The sequence below is a fragment of the Vigna angularis genome, chromosome 10 (assembly GCF_016808095.1).
Source record: "Vigna angularis cultivar LongXiaoDou No.4 chromosome 10, ASM1680809v1, whole genome shotgun sequence".
NCBI lineage: Eukaryota > Viridiplantae > Streptophyta > Magnoliopsida > Fabales > Fabaceae > Vigna > Vigna angularis.
In genome coordinates, this window is record NC_068979.1 from 9055003 (window position 1) to 9070083 (window position 15081).

Sequence of the window (15081 nt, forward strand, 5' to 3'; positions counted from 1 at the left end):
TGTAGAATACTCAATGTAGAGCGAAATTAGTTTAAATTTTCAATCCGGGATGTTTGAGATGTCTTAATAATAATAATAAACAATTTTACATGAACTAATGGGCAAACTAACTGCTTGCTTCCAATTCCTGTTTGTATAGACCTCCAAAACTAGGTCTCCAATGTGTGAAATTGTGAAAGATTTTAAAGTTTTTATAATTCTTAATTTTGTATGACTCCGTTACAGTAAAAAAGTAACCATTGAAGAATACATTAATGTACATTTAGCTGAATCCTCTAAGCACTAGGGACAATACAGATGGAATTCCACTGTAACTTTGGGTTAGCTAATCTATGAAGAGTGACAACATATGTACATTACAAATCTTCCTCCGTTCTGTAAATCTAAATACATTTCGCTTCAGACCGACCTATCTTTTCCGACTGACAAAAGCGAAGGCACTAGTTAATGTATCTAAAATATCTTTGAAAGCATTCGTCGTTCTTGCAATTTCTGTATATAACTTTGTACACTTCAATCAAGAGCCTTGGGAATCGACTTGCAAAGTAGTCATTGAATCCTTCCGGGACAGGTCCAATCAGTTCCTAATAAGAAAGAAGAAATAAATTAGAAGCCACACATACAGATGAGCAAATAATTCATGGGTCATCAGCATTGGTTAGTATGTATTACAACACATTACACTCACATTCCCTCAAGTTAATGAAATTACACTGAAGAGCCTCTCATTTTTAATCTCACACTGACCTCCCTCAATTTATAAAGAAATCAGTGAGTTATAAAAGAACCATAAAATTGGGAAAAATATGACATTATGCTGGAAAAGAGTACAAATACTAAATCCTTCCCGAAAATGGCAATAGTATACTTCTGCTTCTCCTTCATCTTTTCTGAGTTGTATTGGAATGTTTTCTAACCAGAAAGGGTACATTATATACGGAGGTCCAAGAGTGGTTAAAAAAGAAGGAATATCAAGTATAATTTGCTTTATATATTGAGTATAATTTCTTAGTGAGCATAATTTCATTAAACCTTAAAGAGTGTAAGTATAATTTGTCTTTTACCGAGAATAAGAATAAGGAATAAACCTCATATATGTTAAAGATCTGAAGGATTGTACCATATGTTAATGGAGATTCAATTGATTGATTTTAATGAAATTCATTGCGAAAATTTAAAACTTAAACTGAAGCACAATCAAACAAAAATGCAATTGCTATTCACTAATTCAATCAACAAAGAGCAGGATTTCTAAGAATAACCAACATTGCTGCAGTTCCCAACCATCACACACGATAACAACATCAGTAACCACAAACTCACAATACTGTCATGGCTACCAATGATCAGAATTATCACTGTGATAATGTGCAGTAAGGGTCGAAGTACTGGGTTTAAGATTCAATGCACGATATACTTCATAATGTAAATAATTGCTTTACTGTGTTACATTCTCTCTAATAAATATGCTTTACTGCTATATTTTATCAAATGAATATGCTGTTTAAGTGACAATTGCCATTATGATAAAACATCAGCATTCAGATATGGTTTTAGCTGAAAATAAATTTTGTACGACATGGTTTGGATATTGGGAGGAGTTACAAGGGTTTATTAGAACAAAAAATTGTGGATATTATTAAAAGAAAAAAATATTATTAAAGCGAACAGTTACTAAAATACAGTCACAAGATATTCAGAATCAACTGACAAAACTGGTATCAGGAATGTATTTTAAAAATGAAGCTCACCACAACATCTGGAGCTGATTTTGATACAAGAGCTACATTTTTTTTTCACTTTAGCTAATTTCTACATTTGTTAAAAACAGCATTGTACTATTTAATAAAATTCTGGATACTGAGACTCATAAGTGAACAAATAGTTTCATTGACTTCAGCTGGAGTAAAAAATTATTACGAGAAAATGTAGTTCAAGAAAAAAACCTGGATTTCTTGAGGCAGTTCCCTGTAATGATTTAGCTTATTTCTCATGACCCTCAACAAGTCCCGCACGCTGTCAAATTTATATCTCCGGTATCGACCAATGTTAGTGATGAAATCAGGATCTAACTTCTCATCCCATTTTGCACCTAAAGCCAGTGAAGCAATGCTTTCTAACGACTTCAAAAGATCAGATGCGGATTCTCTATCTTCAAGTTCCACCCTATCACTTACATCACGCAAAAATGAAAGTCTCATCTCAGAGCTCCAAAAGAGAGGATGTTGCAATACTTCAATCGCCATTGGCCTGACAACAAATGAAATAATTTCGTCAATGAATTGTATGCTTATAACAAGACAAAAACAAACACAAAAATGCACAAGTTCAGTCTCTCTAATCATTGAAAGTTATCAGACAATCCCACTAAATCTTATCATAATTTAGGCAATCAAATCTCATGTAAATTTAGCAATTGTATGCAACATAATCATCCCCTGTGATAACCTTCCAGGATAATATTTTTGCTGCAGCCATGTATCAGCATGCATGTGAATGGCAACCACCTTTCCTCACAATTTGCACTTATATAGATATACAGTAAATAAGAGAACAAAGAAACATAACTGTTCATCCAGATTACACATCAGAATAGTATAGATCCTAAATAGATTATATTTTCACTGAAGAGATTTAATTTTCTTAAATAAGAGATACTTTCCAACAAGCTTCTTGCTTTGAACTTCATCAATGGCCACAACATCAAAATGAGTATCCACACATTAAGAAATATCTGGCAATTTCCAAACTGCTATTGGAATTAAAAAGCCAGTTGAAGTTGCCCGGCTAATGCCATTAAATTCAGATTTTTTTGTAACATACATTAGAGATCAACGTAATTAAGTACCCCTGACAATTATTGCATTAGGTCCGTCGCAAACTGAAAGACAGTTTTTTGCATCATAGTTGAGATGAATAACTACATTATAAATCACATCCTTTTCATCCAACCCATTTTCACCAATCTTGGGCTCAACTTAAAGGCAGTCTGACAAATATCAAGCATATATACACAGATTTCTACAGATTTATCAAAATAGAATAAAGCTCCTGTTTTATTATTTATATTGACATTTCATACATGGACAACATGTAGCAAAATCAAAAGCTGAATTTTCCAGAGAGGTGATAGTGTATTAGAATTTATGCTACACAACAATCAAGTCATTCAGAAAGAGATGCCAATTATTATTAATAAATATGAAAGGTATAAACTCTATTTTCCTAAAACTGATTTTGGATGAGAATGATATACCTAAGATCAGGATTAGGGTTTAACAAACAAGAAATAAGATCCTCAGCTTCAGGAATAAACTCCACTAAGAAAAGATCTTTTTGATTTTTAACAATATTGACATCACGCTCAAGCCGCTCTCCAAATGGATGCCTTCCCGCAGTCATGCAGAAAAAGAGAACACAACCTAAACTAAATAAATCCACAGCTCGTGTTTGACGCCCTTGAACAAGTTGCTCTGGTGCTTGCCAGCCTGAACTGCCACAGCCTACATGCAATTAACACATTAAACCTTATTGTAAGATTAAGAATAAGAACAAATAATTGACTAAGACTTGTAAATTAATGCAGCATAAGACTATGTATGTTTGGATTAACATATTTTGAGTTCAGCAAAAAATATGAACAAAACTAAAGAAATTCCTGAAAAGTTTGTGTAAAAATAAAGCAAAACTAACATGTGAAAGACACTTGTACATCACTAAAATCATACAATGACAGCCATCTCATTAGACAACATTAGTCGTTCATATAGTCAATGCTTAAAAAACACAAATAAATTCTTCTACTCACCTGTAACACTTTCACCTAGAGAAGACATATCTTCGAGAAGACGTTTGCTAATTCCCATGTCAGAAAGCTTTGCAACCAATAATCTTTCTTTTAATATCAAAACATTTTGAGGTTTCAAATCCCGATGGATTATCCCTAGTTCATGCAAATGAACAAGCCCAGAAACTATATCCCTGTGTTTCAATAACGTGAAAGTCAAGATGATGTCTTGAGAAAATAAACAAGACTTATCAAAATGAATGTCGTGGTTGAGTAATTACTAAGTCATAACAACTATCAGCCTCCATTGACTTGAATCAACTGCGAGACATCCTAAATGAAAATTAAACAGGACCCTCCCTGCATATTCTTATCTCTTTTTGTCATGTCTACCATTTCCACCAATCTTTGCTATCTTATCTTTTTTATTCATATGTAGTACTCATGTTTTCTTATCCTATTGGATTCTCTTATGACAAATTAATTCCCAAGTTATTCTAGTCAATTATTTCATACTCTCTTTATGAAAGCTACCATCTTTAGATCCCCATTGACAATAGATCCTTCCATTTTCTCCCTAGTTGTAGAAATGCTCCTCCACTTGACCTTAACAAGATAGATCTCTTTAGCTGAGAACTAAACTACCATGTCAAACTTTAGCTTGTGTAGTCTATTGAAAAAATGTTATCGTAGTTCCATTTCTAATAGCAAAACATTAAGTGCATGCCAATTGCAGAAGTTGCTAACCTAGTTGGCTACTATGACACTCATCCATGCACAAAGATATCTTTTTACCTTTGTTAGAAGTGGGTTTTAAGCCTAATTCAACCCCACAAAACCGGCTTGTAGGGTAAGGTTTGCACCTCACTTATATATTATAATTTAGCCTTATCTTTAGTCGATGTGGGACTTCCAACACACCCCCTTCACGCCGAGGTATAGACATCTCGTGCGTGATAGTAGAAATTGGGTGGTCCGATAACGGCCCGATAGCGGGTGAAATAGAAGAATAGAATGCTCACTTAGAACTCGCTAGGATAGGCTCTAACCTGGTTCTGATCCCATGTTAGAAGTGGGTTTTAAGCCTAACTCAACCCCACAAAACCGGCTTGTAGGATGAGGTTTGCACATCACTTATATATTATAATTTGGCCTTATCTCTAGTAGATGTGGGACTTCCAACATCTATGCACAAAGATATCTCTTTACCTTCAATTTCAGGTAGAATTCTAGCAACTCTCACCATTTTTACACATAAGCCAAGAGAAATATAATATTTCCCTAACCTAGGAAAATGTATTCATTGTCACCTTGTGTACATCACATCCATAACAATCAACAAGTGTTTTTAATATTTTCACTCACCTCATCAGTTTCAGTAACAGAGGTGATGGAAAACCGTTTGTTTTCCAAAGATAGTGCATATCATTCTCCTCTGTCTTCATTTGAGAAGTTCTAACTGCTGGATTTTCTGATATATCAGAGTGCGAATGAATCAAATCGTCCAAGTTGCAAGTACAGCGTTCCAGAGCAAGGTAAACAAAATCATGATCGCATTCCACCCCATACCATCGGACAATGTTTGGATGCCTGTCAGATGCAATGAGATTTTGGATTTCTTTATGGGCCACATCATGATGACTTTGAACAAGACGTTTGACAGCAACTGTCCGACCTTCGTATGTCCCCTCAAGGACAACAGTACCATTGCTTCCCTTGGCAATTTCTTTATTAGATACAAATAGTTTACCAATCCTGCGTCCATCAAGTTGCACCTGTGTACTGGAGTTTGTTTCGTTAAGTTTGAATGTGCCCTCCTCCTGGGCCAACAACGATTGCTTATTCTGTGTGACAGAAATAATGTTGTTCTTTATTGACTTGCGAGCTTTCTTCTTCTTAGGAGGTGGACTTTTTGAATTTGTCTCCCTGTTCTGGTCTTTATTGGTAAAGACAAGAGAATGATATATAATAAAAGAACCAAGAAAGATGGTAAATAATACAAGAGGTATTGTTTTTGACCATTTAATCACCCTGCCTGGATCAACTTCTTCTGTAGTGGTCTCCATAAGAGAGCGAGGGAGCATAGGAACATTATCATTGCCCTCATAGAAGCCAATTTTGTGTTGCAAAGAAGACAAAGGATTTGGCATAGGCAAAGATAGCATCGGCATTCCCTCCCGACCTAGAACAAATTTATCAGTAGCTGGTTGTGATGGAAGCATGAGCTCTGAACTATGAAACGGAAGCATATCAACCTCTTCATAAACCTCAGATAATCTCTCAGGGTCAGCAGGTTCTATCAAAAATTTCTTGCGTTGGCGGTATACTTCATTCAGTTTCATGTCCCAACATGCATAGGGCATGGCAAAATCTAAGCCACCGTCCAAAACATACCCATCCTCTGCATCTAATGAAATCCTTCCAGAAGGATTTTCAGTATGTGAACAAACCAATGCAGCCTTAAATTCAGCCACTTTCATAGTCCACAAAACTATTCCAGAACCAGGAACAACGGATTGCAAAGTATAATCCGTCCTAGTTATCTCAAGCAAGTACTCAGGTGGATTCAACTGTACAGGATCAACAAGAACATTATCCTTCGTACTTGCAACATGCAGCCGGTCATCATAACTCGACACCGCATTAGAAGCATGATCATGTTCAGAGTAGGTTCGGTATAGCCCTCCAGTTTTAGCATTAACTACATACATAGTGGTTCTCTTGTGACCAAATACAGATGCTCCATCCTTTGTCTTGATAGGGGTAGAAGCAACATACTCTTCAATCGATTTCGATAGTCTCTGCACGCATGAAGAAGGTCCTAAATACAATTTCTAATTGAATCCAGATGATAATCCAAGTAGACACACAAACTAGACTCGTGAATTTGCAATTACAAGAAATAAATTATAAATCATCACAAACCTAATGCTTCTCAGTTATATGAGAGGAAATTAGAGTAACAGGGAGTGCAGAAAAAAGCAATGAAGTATTTGACATGTTAAAGGGCAATACCTTTTTACCCAAGTGAGCGTCGTGGACGATTAATTCCCAATCATCTCCACATTCAACGAAGGCGGTGAAGTTGTGGTTAGGATTATTGATGGGAGCATGATAGGAATAGTAGATTGGAGATCCAGTTGAAAAAGACCAAAAAACCCTTCCAGAATCACTATCCAACAAATACACGGTACCATCCAGGGCGGCGACGAGTGCGGTGGCCGGTTTAACTGAGGGCGGAGAAGAAGGCAGCAAAAGTTGGGATTGTGAGGTGGAAAGGCTGAAGAAGAGAAAAATGAGAAGAAATAGGGAAAACGGAGAGCTTAGAACGGAAGCAATCATCTGCGATGTCGGGAAACAAGATCAACGACATCAAAATACTGTTGTCTTTCGTCAAACGCAGGAATTGTAAAACCCAGGCACAAGAATTCAAAATTATGCGTTGAAAACAATATTCAGCTGAGTCAATTTCCTCTCGTGTTTAGATTACCATCCGAGCGCAAAGTTAAGGAAATGAAGAAAATCAGGATGAAAAATGAAACATTAAATGCAACAACGACGAAAATGTATGTAATATCTACGATTTAACTCAGTTTATATTGTGTATTTTTAACGAGTTGATATTAAATTTTATCGTAAGATTAATATTTAAAAATTTTATATTTTTATTTAAATATTTGGTACGATCTGATTAGTATTTTACCTGTTATTTTATTCTGTCATTTTATGAAAAATATGTATTATTTTTATGGTTAATATAAAGTATTATTACTGTGTAATATTATTTAAAATAATTATAAAATTTTATAATTTTTTAATACTTAAAACATAAAATAAGTAATATGATAAGTAACACTCACCTCATTAATTCACAAAAAATAGATGAGTCTCAATTGAAAAACATTTTAAGTACTATGTGAAGAGAAAATAATCGAAAATATATAAATAGATTAAAATTTAAAATTTAATTAAATCAATATTTAATTAACGAGAAAAAATAATTAAGTAATACAACAAGTTATAATAATGCTTTGATTTCATTTTAATAAAATTAAATATGAATTAAAACTTTAAAATTATTAATTATAAAGTAATTAATTTTAAAACTGAAAATAATATTTAAGTTTGTTTTATTAAAGACTCTTAATAAAATTACATATTTAAAAATATTAATATAATTTTATATTTTATATACATTTAATTTATTTCTTTAAAAATAAAATAAAATTAAAATCACTAGTATATGTAAGATCTGTAGAAAATAAAAGTATTTGCTATTTTATTTTTATAGTTGGTGGTCTTAAATATTTAATTATGATGTGTATTGGTATGTAGAAAGCATTAAGAAAATGAATAAAAAAATAATTAATATTAGTTTTTATTTTATTTTTCGAAAAAACGTAAAATAAGGCTTAAGTAATATTGTTTATTATCAACAAAAGGAAAATGATGTAATGGTGAGTGCACGTAGAAAAGTGTCAGAGGTGATTGATTTAATTCCTACTCAAGACATTTCTTGTGAGTTTAAATCCTAGGAATAGAGGTTTCATGGTATTTTACCGAGGTGCAAAAATTATAAATAAGCGTATGATTCTATGTAAGTTTACTTCCCTCCTCCTTTTTAATTTTGAGTGGGTTCTTTTCTGTTTAATTGATTCTTTACATAAATGGTGATGAGAGTGTATTGTCCTCGTTCTTGCAATGATTTGGTGTATGCATTTTGTCTTGGGGTATTATAGGATGATTCGTGAAGAGTGGTTGTATAGTTTTGAGTTATGATTTAGAAATTTTTTTTTGGGGTTTTTTGTTCTTGTATTTCGATCTTGAAATTGGGATATTTGATTTAGATTTCTAGGGTTCTCTGTTATTTGTAATTGGGGACCTTTGATGATGATGGTGTAAGATGGACCAATGAGCATTAATGGGTTGCGGCCAGGGGCTCGTGGTGGCTACTAGTGTTGGGTCGTGGTTGGTTCAGTTTGAACCTATTTAGGCTGCAGGTTCCGAGTTTGAACTTTTTGGGCCTTGGGCTTGGTTTTGCCTACATGGGAGGTCTTGATTTAGAAAAAAATGATGAAGACATAATAAATAAAAATAATAATGATAATGATAAAAGTAAAAATGAAATTTAAGTCCATAAATAAGTATAAAGTAATATGAGAAATGGAAGTTGAAATAGAATTGAAAATAAAATTAAAATGATGGAAATAAAATTGGAAATAGAAATTTATTTGATTTTAAAAGGAAAGTAATAAGATTTTAAATCAACTGGGAATCAAATTAATTAAAAGTAAAATTAGAAATAGAAATTAATTTGGTTCAAAAAGGAGATTAATGAGATTTTAATGATTAATTAAAATAATAAATGATTTATTATTTTTTGTTTGATATTGAATGGTATTTATTTATTTGTTTTGTAATCTACTGTTGAAGTGGAACTCATGAGAGGTTCATGTTGAGTACATTGGGTTTTGAATAAGACTTTAGATAATGAACAAGGTTAGACAAAGAATGCGAATAGTTGTTTTATTTTGGTATATGATGAACTTTGACTGATGATTGAAATGGGTAAGTGTTGGAGTTACACCTGAGTGTGTGGTTGATGAGCATAAGAGTGAGGGATAGGTCTACTTACTATACCTAGTAAAGTCTATGACTATCGATCATCTTATGCGAGATAACGACTTCCTTTGGCCTTGTGTGCGAAAAGGGGGTGCTCAGGTACCAAGCCTTCTTTATATGGGGGTGATGGTGTTTGTCTTGTCCTTGTGTGGCAGGAAACATGTTCCTTAGCTAGGATGGTGGGACTACTCGAGCAAACTTGTAGGGGAGGCTATACGGGGCTTGTAGGGGAGGCTACAGGGTTGTGAGGTAGGATACATGAGTGTGACTGATTCTTTTCACTATGAAGTTATGGTATGGTGAAGGCTCATAGTGTTATTCATGATGAGGTTAGTTCTAATGGAGGTACATGTGAAGATGATTCGTAGTGACGATGTGTTTGGAAACGATATGGATAAGGATGTTGATGGTATAATCTTGTTATAATTAATGAGGATGTTGATGATGATCATGATGTAGAATTGATTATGTTAGTATGATAGTGTTGTAGATGACTGATTTGTTATTAAGTTGTACTTACTTCCTATGTACAAATTTTATCGTTATTTGTTATGCTATGATAACTTACCCATATTTATTTGTGTTTGTGGTTGTGTGTGTGTCTTGCGATAATGGTATAACTTTTGGTTATACGGGAGCAAGAGATGTTACAGATGCTCCAGATGCATGATAGAGAGACGCGAGAATGGAAAAAGAGTTTGTGCTATAAATTTTAGAAATAATGTAATTGAATTTACTTTATTTTGTTGTTTATTTTATTAATTTCGGTATTATATAATTGGATTTCTGGAATGGTATTATTATTTTAATTAACGTCGCAAAAAATTTAGGAACTTTTATGAATGTCGGTATTATGTAATTGAATTTATGTCACAAAAAATTTAGTTGGGTTTGATGTTGGCTGGAAAATTATGAACTTTTATGATCTTGTGGTGGTTTAATTATATTGTGGTGTTATGTTTGATTGTTTATTACTTGTTATTTGAAATTGTTTCGTTTCTACATAGTATGAATTGAATTTTTATTGACGAACTCTTTGAATTTGTTTTATGTCCATGATGAATGGTTGTTGCTATTGTTACCGTTATCGTTATCGCTACCGTTACAATTATCGTTACCACTACCGTTACAGTTACTGTTATCGATACCGTTACCATTACCTTTACCGTTATGATTACCGTTATTGTTACTTTTAACGTTACCGATACAACTACAGTTATCGTTATAGTAATTTTTACCGTTATCGTTACTGTTATCGTTATCGTTAGCTTTATCGATATCGTTATCAATATCGCTACCCTTTATGCTACCATTATCGTTATCGTTACCGTTATTGTTACCATTACAGTAACTGTTACAGCTACTGTGTGTGTGTGAGTGTGTGTAATAAATGTGTGTAATAAATGTGTGTATGTGTGTAATAAAGGTGTGTGTATGTGTTTGTGTGATTGTTTGGGTGTAATATATGTGTGTGTATGTTTGTGCATGTGTGTGTTTGTAGATTTATTTGTGTATGTGTGTTCGTGTTTGTGTATGTGTGTGTTTGTGTGAGTGGGTGGTGTCATAACAATCAGTACCGATATTGCGCAGCGGAAATAATAAAACTCAGAGTACGATACAGATTGTTAAAAGCAAAGAACTTGTTCGGTCAATTTTGAAAATGGTTCCTTTAATTTTCTCTTAAACGTTTTATCAAACAGTTGATGTGCTAAGAGTTTAAAGAGTATAGAGTTCAAGAAAATCAACACAGAAATTTTATCCTGGTTCGAATCAAAAGATTCTACGTCTAGTTGTTAATCACTATGAATAGTGATTAACCTTTTTCACTAAAATAATGTTTGTACAGATTACAAGATATGAAGTAAAGATTAAGAAATGAGAACACCTTTCGTTCGACAAACGAACGAAAGAACCTTTCTTCGACAAACGAACGGAAGAACCTTCCTTCGACAAACGAACCGGAAGAGACAACTCAGCCAACTTGAAGAGAACCGCTCCGACCTTTGACACACAAAGCGCGAGCTTCTGTTAGCAAAATGATGAAGATGAAGTTTTGATGATGTCCAAATCAAGTCAAGATATATCAAGATTCAAGAAGATCCTTTGAAGACTTGTTTTGCTATTAAAAGCTTTTGTAATAATTGTAGTTTAATGTTTAGGACTTAGATTTGTAGTAGGTTTTGATTCTTGTACTTTCATACTTTGTATTTGCTGTTCAGAATCAAATACACACGGTTTTAATCGATTAAATCAAGTATTAATCGATTAAAACGGTGCAGGTGCTGAAAACCCAATCAGATCAGGAATAATCGATTAAAGCAAGTTTTAATCGATTAGATGATCGATTAATCCTGAGAATAATCGATTAAAGCTAACCGTTGGAGTTTTCCTGCTTTTGAAAACTAGTCGTTGCACTCATTTTAATCGATTAACAGTAATATTAATCGATTAAAAGCGTTAAATGGCTAATTACGAAGAACAAAAGAGTATTTGCGTGAGTCTATAAATAGGCTCTCATTTTCCATCAACAACAACTCTTCCCTTGTGCTCTAGATCTTTGAAATCATTGAGACTTGTGTGCTCTTGTTTGGCTTGTGAAACTCGTGTCTGTGGAGCTGGTGAAGTGCTGCTACGGTGACAGAAGAAATAGAGGGTTCATCCTTGGTGTGTCTGAGGAGGTGTTCGGAAGAGGAAGTTCATCTTTCGTGAAGTATTCGGAAGAGGTGTTCATCCTTTGTGAAGACTCAAAGGAGGTGCAGGTTCATCTCTTGTGGTATCAAGAGATGTGGTTTCTAAACTTTTACAAATTGTTTCTTTGTGATTGTAATTTGTAATTGTTTTGTGAGTAGTAAACTGTTTATCTTGTTTTGAGATAAGCGACTGGACGTAGGATTGGTAAGATCCGAACCAGGATAAAATCATCTGTGCAAAATCCTCTCAACCTTACTCTCTTTATTTGTCTTTATTATTTGCTTGGTAAGTTTAATTTAGTAGAAATTAAAAGGCATACGTTCGTATTAAGAACCCTCTTGGTTTGTTATCCCACGCTAACAATTCCGCTACAACCGCTCTGACAGCTTCTCCTTTTCACAAGACCTTGCAAGAGTACACTATCACTTTGAGAACTTCCTCAGACAAACTGTATTCTCAAAATGGCATAAATTCTCTTTTCACTCATAGAGAGCTTCCCTTAGGCACAGAACTCTAATACTCTCAAAATGAAAAGTTAAATTCTAAGAGTTGTGAAGACCTCTATTTATAAGCCTAGGTTTGTGCAGGGTCAGAAACTGAAAAGATATCTCCCAACTGCCAGTGATAATCGATTACCATAAGTGAGAATCGATTATTTATGTCCGTTATGAGGTTTTCAAAAAAGTGATAATTGATTACCCCGGGGAATAATCGATTATTTGCGCGACTTGGGCAATACTGACTCGGATTGGAATAATCGATTATCCTGAGCAATAATCAATTATTTGTGCGAGCAATTATTTTCCAAACAGGCTCATGATAATCGATTATCACACCCAATAATCGATTATCTGCGCAAAGACTTTATAAACAGGAAAACTTCTAAGTGTTCTTACATCAACAAAGTAATTCCTATACAATTACTTCTAAGTGTTCTTACATCAACAAAATGCTTTTAAAATAAGTAAAACAAAAGTCTTCAAGTTCTTCATCTTGTAGCATCATCAAAACCATAATATCTTCAAGACATCAATGCTCCTCATTGGTAACAATCTCCCCCTTTTTGATGATGATAAAAAATCTCTTGATTAAAAGGATTTCTAATTTCCTGCATAGATTTTAGACTTACAAACAAATAAACATGTTAGTAATAACTGTACTAATTGAAATTTTTCTCCCCCCTTATGATCATAAGCAAAAAGTAAAAATAAATACTCCCCCTCAAATGTTGTCCCCCCCCCCCCCCCCCCAACAAAAGAATAGATGCAATTCAAATATTATAAAACTGTTGAGTACCAGATGTCATTCAAATATTATAAGGAAAAAAGAGTAATTGATGTAGAGTATAGATAAATAACAAGATATCAAACAAACTCATATATCTCCCCCTTAAATAGGTACTAGTTATCACAAGAATTATGACATAAGATGTTAATCAAAAATAGATTTCCCCCCTTTTTTTATCATAATCAGACAAACATCTAATCTTTATGCTACCCCTAAAAGTAATATTCTCCTTAAAACCAAGAACAGATTCCTTGAAAAAAAAATTAATTTTTTTTTACGTTTTAACTTAAGATAATCGATTATTACTTTAAATAATCAATTATTTGCGAGACAAATTTGTACGTTAGAGTGAAAATGCCCTTGATAATCGATTATCATCCCTTGGTAATCGATTATTTACGTTAATTTTTGAAAAATGCAAATTTAGGTCAAGTTTTCAACCCAAGACACATCTAGCATTCATAAATTATTTTCAAAGGTATTAAAAATTACCAGGATACCATAGAGCCTTCTTTTCCTTTTGAAAAATTAACCTGCAAAACAAAACAATAGAGTTTTGGTCCCCATAATCTCATTTGGGTCCTTAGAGGTTAGAGACAAATTACTTTATAACAGGAATCTAAACATATTTTCTATTAGGAACATCAAAATGTTTTATTCTACATTTATTTGAAGTGTGCCCCTTTTTCATACAGTAGAAACATGTGACAACATTTGAATTTCTATAACAGACAGTTCCTTTTTCAACCCATACCCTACAGGTTCTTTTAATTTGGTTCTTACTTTTAAAAACACTTTTGTTTTAATAAATCTTTTTAACAGTTATAGACATTTCAACATTATTATTTCCAGTTGCAACTTTAAGAAGATTTTCAATAATATCAATATCAACCATATGACTCTTACATGAAAGACATTCAACAGGATGTTCAACATTTGAAGACTCTGTCATTTCCAAGTTGCAAATTTTATTTCTCAAACTTACTTCCTCATCTAATGCCTTCTCATATTTAATTTGAAATTCTTTAAATTCCTTTTTCAAATTTTTATGAGCAGCATTCAATTTTTCAGATTCATCAAGCAATTCAAGAAAAGCCTTTTGTACATCAAATTTACTAGTGTCAAGGCTAGAGCAACTTACTTGGCTTGTAGTGTCATCAATAGTAACCGTCAAACACAAGTTGGCTTGTTCATTGAAGACACTTGGACTATAAGTGCTTGATGCATTATCCTTCCAAGCAACATAAGCATTCTTATTCTTGAAAGACTTCTTTTCTTCACCCTTTTTGAGGTTTGGACAATCTGCATTAACGTGCCCCTTTTCTCCGCAATCATAACACCTGTAATTTGAAGAAGATCTTTGTTTCTTGTTCCGGTCCTTTCTAATTTGTTCCTTGCCTTTAGATTTCATGAACTTGTTGAATTTTCTAAACATGTGAATCATATCTTCGTCGTCTGAGTCTCCATCTTTATATTCCTCATCCTTTTCTAAACTGTTAATTTTTGAATGTTCAGATTTGAAGGCCAGTGTTTTCTTCTTTCCTTGGGCTTCCTCAACACTCAGTCTATTCAACTCGAGCTCGTGCTCTCTCAACTTTCCAAAAAGCACAGCCATAAACATGGACGTCAAGTCCTGAGACTCAGTTATCACAGTAACCTTTGCATTCTTATTTTCCAAAACGCATAATTTTCCC

The 15081-nt window shown here is 33.6% G+C and overlaps 1 protein-coding gene across 1 annotated transcript; it reads right to left on the reverse strand.

The window, feature by feature from the left end:
- Positions 1–219: 219 nt before the first annotated feature.
- LOC108335820 (serine/threonine-protein kinase/endoribonuclease IRE1a) lies at positions 220–7356 on the reverse strand. Its single transcript, XM_052869323.1, has 6 exons — positions 6803–7356; positions 5153–6588; positions 3809–3981; positions 3257–3503; positions 1947–2250; positions 220–584 (listed from the first exon to the last, which is right to left on the reverse strand). Exons 1-6 carry the CDS (start codon positions 7127–7129, stop codon positions 441–443), a joined length of 2631 nt encoding a protein of 876 aa, XP_052725283.1. The 5' UTR covers positions 7130–7356; the 3' UTR covers positions 220–440.
- Positions 7357–15081: the final 7725 nt, after the last annotated feature.